The sequence below is a fragment of the Arachis stenosperma genome, chromosome 1 (genome assembly GCF_014773155.1).
Source record: "Arachis stenosperma cultivar V10309 chromosome 1, arast.V10309.gnm1.PFL2, whole genome shotgun sequence".
NCBI classification, from domain to species: domain Eukaryota; kingdom Viridiplantae; phylum Streptophyta; class Magnoliopsida; order Fabales; family Fabaceae; genus Arachis; species Arachis stenosperma.
The window spans coordinates 119,330,809-119,337,871 of NC_080377.1; the positions used below are offsets into that span (position 1 = coordinate 119,330,809).

At 40.0% G+C, this 7,063-nt stretch overlaps 1 protein-coding gene across 2 annotated transcripts; it reads left to right on the forward strand.

Moving 5' to 3' along the window:
• The first annotated feature begins 4,545 nt into the window (after nt 1–4,545).
• On the forward strand, nt 4,546–6,085 carry LOC130968405 (uncharacterized). Of its 2 annotated transcripts, XM_057893669.1 has the most exons (4): nt 4,546–4,743; nt 4,814–4,951; nt 5,031–5,106; nt 5,439–6,085. In XM_057893669.1, exons 1-4 carry the CDS (start codon nt 4,582–4,584, stop codon nt 5,444–5,446), a joined length of 384 nt encoding a protein of 127 aa, XP_057749652.1. In that variant the 5' UTR covers nt 4,546–4,581; the 3' UTR covers nt 5,447–6,085. The 2 variants fall into 2 exon arrangements, with proteins under 2 accessions (XP_057749652.1, XP_057749644.1); XM_057893661.1 differs by lacking the exon at nt 5,439–6,085 and having other exon boundaries at nt 5,031–5,392.
• Nucleotides 6,086–7,063: the final 978 nt, after the last annotated feature.

The following is a 7,063-nucleotide window of genomic DNA, read 5'->3' on the forward strand; positions in this document are numbered from 1 at the left end:
GTCATTTTTTCTATTTCTGGTTGTCGTGTGCAGGATCGTCGGATGGGAAAGATCATCGGGACTGGCTGTAAGGTCGGACGCTTATTTGAGCTCGAGAACCTTCATGTTCCCTCTACAAATCTCTGTGCTGTTTCCTCTCCATCTACTCTTCACCTGTGGCACCGTCGCCTTGCCCATAGCTCCTTAGGAAAATTGCGTCCTCTTATCTCTACGGGTGTTTTAGGTCAAGTTCAAAATGAGTCTTTAGATTGCATTTCTTGTCGCACAGCAAAACAACCTGCCTTATCTTTTAATAATAATTCCTCTATTGTATGCTCTCCTTTTGATCTTATCCATTCTGATGTTTGGGGCCCCGCTCCCACCGCTTCTATGGGAGGGGCTCGATATTTTGTCGTCTTTATTGATGATTATTCACGTTTTACTTGGGTTTATTTGATGACTAATCGTTGTGAATTGCCTCAGATTTACATTAACTTTGCCACTATGGTCCGAACTTAGTTTTCAAAGGTCATTAAAATTTTCAGACGTGATAATGCTATGGAATATCGTGACTCCAAACTTTTAAATTTTCTCGCTGAACAGGGTACTTTGTCCGAGTTTTCTTGTCCTGGTACCTCTCAACAAAATGGCAGAGCTGAGCGTAAACACCGTCATATTCTTGACTCTGTCCGTGCGATGCTTATTTCCTCTTCCTGTCCTGAGCGTGCTTGGGGTGAAGCTGTTCTCACTGCTGTTCATGCTATCAATAGACTCCCTTCTTCTGTTCTTGGTAACACTACTCCCTTTGAGCGTCTTTATCGTACTTCTCCCGATTACAGTTCACTCCGTGTTTTTGGTTGTGTCTGCTTTGTCCTTCTTCAGCCTCATGAACACAATAAGCTTGAACCTAAGGCTCGCATGTGTTGTTTTCTAGGTTATGCTTCTGAACATAAGGGTTATCGTTGTTGGGATCCTATCTCTCGCCGTATTCGTATATCTCGTCATGTTGTCTTCTGGGAGCATCACATGTTCTCTAGTTTTTCCTCTTTTGAGTCCATTCCTTCTACTTCGTCACCATTTTTTACTAACCCAAATGTTGATCTCTTCCCTAGTGATGATACTACAGGGTCTATCCCAACTCCACCCCTCGAGGCTCCTGCTCCACCGCCTTCTCCATCTCCTGATGACTCCAGACCGGACGGCGATCCCACTCATACCGTCATGCCTCCTTCTCCCACTCATTCTTCTTGGGTAAGAAATCCACCTCCTCATCTTCTTGATTATCATTGCTTTTCTACTATTCTTCATCAACATGAACCTAAGTCATTCAAAGAAGCCTCCACAAATCCAAATTGGCAAAAAGCAATGCAGGAAGAAATACAGGCACTTGAAAAAGCACATACTTGGGATTTGGTTGATCCTCCTTCTGATTAGGAGGTTGTGGGCAGTAGATGGGTATACAAGATCAAGACTCGCTCTAATGGCTCTATTGACCGTTATAAGGCTCGCTTGGTTGCTCAAGGTTGCACGCAAGAGTATGGTATTGATTATGAAGAGACTTTTGCGCCTGTTGCTCGCCTTACATCTGTTAGAGCTCTCCTTGCCATTGCCGCAGTTAAAAAATGGTCTCTCAGTCAGATTGATGTGAAGAATGCATTTCTCAATGGGGACTTGAAACAGAAAGTCTATATGAAACCACCTCCGGGATATCCTTGTCCTTCTCGTAAGGTTTGTCTCCTTCGCAAGGCGCTCTATGGACTTAAGCAAGCCCCTCGTGAATGGTTTGACAAGTTCAGCACTACCATATGCAATCTTGGTTTCACTTCTAGTCCTCATGAGAATGCTCTCTTCATTCGTAAAAGCGAACGAGGAGTTGTCCTTCTACTTTTATATGTTGATGACATGATCATTACTGGAGATGATGTTGACGGTATCTCTAAACTGAAGACCTCACTTCACCATACCTTTGAGATGAAAGATCTTGGTTCTCTCAGCTATTTTCTTGGTCTCGAGGTTATCTCCACAGATGATGGCATCTATCTCTCTCAGGCTAAGTATGCTTCAGATCTTCTTGCTCGCGTTTGGATTACAGATAGTCACACTGAGTCTACTCCTATTGAGCCTAATGTTCGATTTACTCCTCTGGATGGTACTGCTTTGGATAATCCGACTCTCTATCGATAGTTAGTTGGCGGTCTCGTCTACTTGACTGTCACCCGACCAGACATTGCCTATCTAGTTCATGTTCTCAGCCAGTTCTTGTCAGCTCCTCGTACTACTCACTATGCGACAGTTCTGCGCATTCTTCGCTACGTCAAAGGCACTCTATTTCATGGCCTTTATTTTTCTGCCCATTCCTCTTTGACACTTCAGGCATACTCCGATGCTGATTGGGCTGGTGATCCCACTGATCGTCGTTCCACTACTGGTTATTGTTTGTTCCTTGGCAACGCTCTCATTTCTTGGCGTGCTAAGAAGCAGACCTTCACCGCTCGGTCAAGCACATAAGCTGAATACCGTGCCCTCGCTGACACCACTGCTGAGGTTCTCTCGGTTCATTGGCTTCTCGAAGATCTGGGTGCTCCTCAGTCCTCTCCTACTGATGTCTTTTGTGATAACCGCAGTGCTATTCAGATTGTCCATAATGATGTGTTTCATGAACGCACCAAACACATTGAGATTGATTGTCACTTTGTTCGGCAACGAATTCTCATTGATGCTATTCGTCTCATTGCTGTTGGAACACTGGATCAGACTGCTGATATCTTCACGAAAGCTCATCATCCGACTCGTTTCCGGACTTTGTTATCCAAACTCAAGCTGGTATCCTTAGCTCCCACTTGAGTTTGAGGGGGGATGTTACAGAATCATTAGAATTAATTAGTATCGTATTAGTATCGTATTAGTATCGTTTATATTTATAGCATATCTGTATATTAATTGTAAGATTCTATGCCTTTATTACGTTGATTCATCTAGCACCTATAAATACCCCTTGTATATTGTACATTTGATCAAGCTGAATAATACATAACACACTTCTCCCAGATATCTCTCTTGTTTCTAACAATTTGTAATGTGATTTTTTGTTTATTTCTTGTAAAGCAACACATCTCCAAGCTGGATTAGTTTTTTACCGAACATTAGAAGTTTGTGATTGACTATCATTATATTCAGGTGGAAGAGAAGTTTCATTCGAAGCAATAGGATTCGAAGCCAAATTATTCACTACATTATTATTCCTAGTTGTTTCTTGGTTGATACTCTCATCCATACCTAAAAGTTTCCAGCAATCCAATAACAATACATTCCAATTACAATATCACAGCAACCCACAGCAACCCAGTAATCTCAAGAGTCAAAATTATTCAATAACTATTCAATCCAGTAACAACAGCAAGGTTCACAGATTAACTAACAACAATTATTCTATTCAACAATTATTCAACCCAATAACAACAACAAGGTTCACAGATTAACTAACAACAATTATTCAAAATTATTCAACAGTTATTCTACCTAATAACAACAGCAAGGTTCACAAATTAACTAAGAACAATTATTCAACTCAGTAACAACAGCAAAGTTCACAGATTAACTAACAATAATTTTTCGACAATTATTCAGTTATAGTTACAAAAGAATTAATACCTACAAGCTAGAATAGAGTAGACTGAGCAAGATGGGAATAGGACACAACCGAGGCCTGAAGGGGCAGGAGCGCAATGGAATAGAGCTGGCGCCGATGGGACAGTGGCTGCGCGATGGAGGCAGGGGGCGAGACCAGTTGCAGTGGCAACGGTGGTTTCGAATTTCAAACGGTGGCTGCACGATGGAGGAGAATGAAGTTGCGATGTTGGCTTCGAAGTTCGAAGTGGCGACAAGCCGGTGGTTGTACAGAAGTGAGGGAGTGAGGGAAGAGTTCGATGAGAGGAAGGAGAAAGAGAGTGGCTCGAAGGTGATCACTGTTGCGCGTTTTGGTTAAGGTTCCTCTAAATCTAAACCAAATGGCGCTGTCTTGAGCAAAATTCAAAAAATCAGTCAAGTTTCGGTTCGATTTGATTGACTAATTTTTAGCTAATTTAACGGTCCAATGACGATTTTTAAAACTCTCAGTTTTGACATCTAATTGATTTGAGTTTATGATTTGACCGGCCAATTCGAACCAATTTTCAGGATCTTGATTATTATTGAATTTTATGGAGTTTTGAATAGTTATAGGTATCTTAGATACTCTGTTAGATGTAGCTGAATTTATTAGCCTTCTTGTATAATTGCAGGTTTATTTGAAGTTGTCTTTTGAATTATTGATACCCGTGATGGAATCCGGAAAGAGAATATTAATTGTGTATAAGCTACTTCAAATTTTTTTTCTCATTTACATCAAGCTTGTAACACAACTGATATAAAAATGCATGTGAATTTTTATAAACTATTGAAAAAGTTTATTTTAGAAAAGAGTGACAAAAATATTGGCAAGGGATACGAACACAAGTTCACAACCCGTAGTGATGGGCCTGGTTTTATGAGTCCATGTTGGTGAAAGCGTAAACTCTGGCCCATTACAATGTTTTGGGACGAAGAGAACGTGACTTGTGCCTAATGCCTAAGCCGAGTAGTGAGCTCGTTCTCGTTCAGGTGCAGAAGGGTTGTGCTGTGCTGTGCGTTCATCAAAATCCGATGGCTCTAGAAGCTTTCGCAGACGGAAACTCTGACAAAGTCCACACCGACGTTCTCACAAAAGCTAGGGAAGATTGTTACAAGGTCTCTCTTCTTCTTCTTCTTCTTCTTCTGAATTTATTTATTTGATTATTGATTGGGAACTGGAATAAAGGCACGTGATGCATTCTACGCGTGCCTGGAGAAGGAGTGTGATAAGAAGCCGACGGAGATTGCATCGGTGGGTTTGCTCTACCCGGTGGAATGCAAGCAATCAAGGGATCAATTTGTTAAACAATGCCGTTCTTCTTGGGTAGGGGAACACGTTCTTCTTCTTCTTCTTCTTTCTAATTCTTTTTCTTTCTAATCTGTTATTTGTGTTGTTGTGTCAGGTGAAACACTTTGACAGGCAGTACTGCCAGAACAAGAGGGTTCAGAGGCTTCTCGATGACAATGCCTCAAGAAGAGGTCCGTTGTCTCTCCCACAGCCTTACACTTTCAAGCCCTCTCCTTAATTTTCATTTCATTCATTCATTGCTATGTCAATTCTCCATCATTCTTATAGTACTCCACCATCTGCACCAATTTTGCTTCTAGTTGTACAGTTGTCATATGGAAATAAAAATGAAAATGAATTATCTGTTTTATATTGGGATCAATTGATGAATTTTTGATGATTTATCAAGTACTAGTATTAGTGTTATGTGTGTATTTAGGTAGGACTTAGGATATACAACTCCTAGTACTACCACTTGAGAGATGAATAATCTCACTAGGTTGAGTTTATTCATTTTTGGCAGGGGTATAATATTGACTCACTGTCTTGGCCCCTGTCCAAGATGGGTGATGGGTGGATGTGGAATACTCATCTATCTCTGTTGATTGCAAACCGGGTTCTAGAATTGGTCGAACCGTTGTTTGGAAGTTGGAACTTAAGCACTGTCCGTGTTGCTTTACCTCTTTGTGCCTGTAGCATTGTTTTATTGATTAGCTTGGACATGATAATATATGTATTCAATCCCTCAAGATTTGTTTTATAAGTTTACACACACTTCAACAATTACATAGTTTCCTCCGCTCGTCATGGTTCCTGTAATCCTGTTATGCTGGCTTTTCTCTGTACTGAACGTTGGATATCCATGCATCGGTTGAGAGAAATAGCACATATAACATACATCCTGGTTCTGTCTTGTAAGCCACTTACTGCATAGCCTCTTCTTGCGATTACTAATGTATCTCCTTGAAAAGGGTAGCCTATGTGTCCTGGTTTGAGGCTCTGAATGACTGAACCAATGTAATAGTTAATAAGAGGAGGCAATATTGTTATGTGTACTTTGAAACTAATCTTATATGACAAAGTGATCGACCCATGTTATACAGGGGCAGATTGTTTTATCATAAACTAAACTATATGAGATAACATATTGGCAAATGTTGCATGCTTAGTTCATTAGTCATTACTCTTTTCTTTTATTTAATTCTGAATCTTCTTGCCAAACCCTAAGCTGCACTTCTGTTTTCTTCCTTAGGCTTTTGCTTGGCTTCCATGTAATTCCTCTCATGTATAGATACGTAGATACTAGGAAAAGGTAAAATCCAATTGTGGCTGAAAATGGTTCCATGATCATTAATAATCCACTTGCATTACTTATGTTTGAAGCTGTGAAATTACTTTTGGTTTAGATTCAAATTTGTGAAGATGATTGGTATTAATAGTTGTTTACCGTGTAAGCCTTTAAGTTTTCTTATGCCCTTGAGGCGGATAGTTTGATCTTGAATGGCTAGTACTATCTGAAGGTCTAGTTTGATTAGTGACTCCACTTCGTCATAGTTATTTTTCCTGTTTTGAAAAAATCACATTTTTTTGTTTCTTCTAAACATTCAGTTCACAAATTCATCTCTGAATGCCTGAATATTTTCTCTACCATGCAAGCTGTTGGACTGATAACCATTTTGCTAAAATAGGTAGAGTAGAAAGTTTGCTAAAATCGGTAACATGTACATGGCATTGTACCAAGCTAAGAACTATAAGTATTAACCAAATGTCTTCACCCCAAATAAGAAAACCAGTATTTAAAAAATTGGGAACTTGTCGATGTGCTGTAATTGTTGAAATGCATTTCCCATGATTCATTTTAATTAGATATCCATCACTGATTTGTTGGGTAATTTTAGGTTTGGTAGAGCCGAACTGATCATTGTTAATGGTGTCATAATGCTCTTCCCTCTTAGTTGTTATGATATGATGATTCAATTCTGGACCTCTTGATGCTTGAAGAATCTGTTTTCCATTTGGTCATCACTCTGCAATTTTTTTTTGGTCATATACCCTAACACCCCCCACCCCTCTTCCCTCCCCATAGGTTCCATATAACCACTTCCTAGTCATAGCTAGGATTTGAACCCTGATGCACTCTCTAGCAAG

Bases quoted from the DNA above. Each gene is read 5' to 3' on its own strand.
- LOC130968405 (XM_057893661.1), top strand. From the start codon at position 4,582: ATGCCTAAGCCGAGTAGTGAGCTCGTTCTCGTTCAGGTGCAGAAGGGT. The intron at 4,744-4,813 runs GTCTCTCTTCTT...ACTGGAATAAAG, and splicing joins CTAGGGAAGATTGTTACAAG to GCACGTGATGCATTCTACGC. The intron at 4,952-5,030 runs GTAGGGGAACAC...TTGTTGTGTCAG, and splicing joins AACAATGCCGTTCTTCTTGG to GTGAAACACTTTGACAGGCA.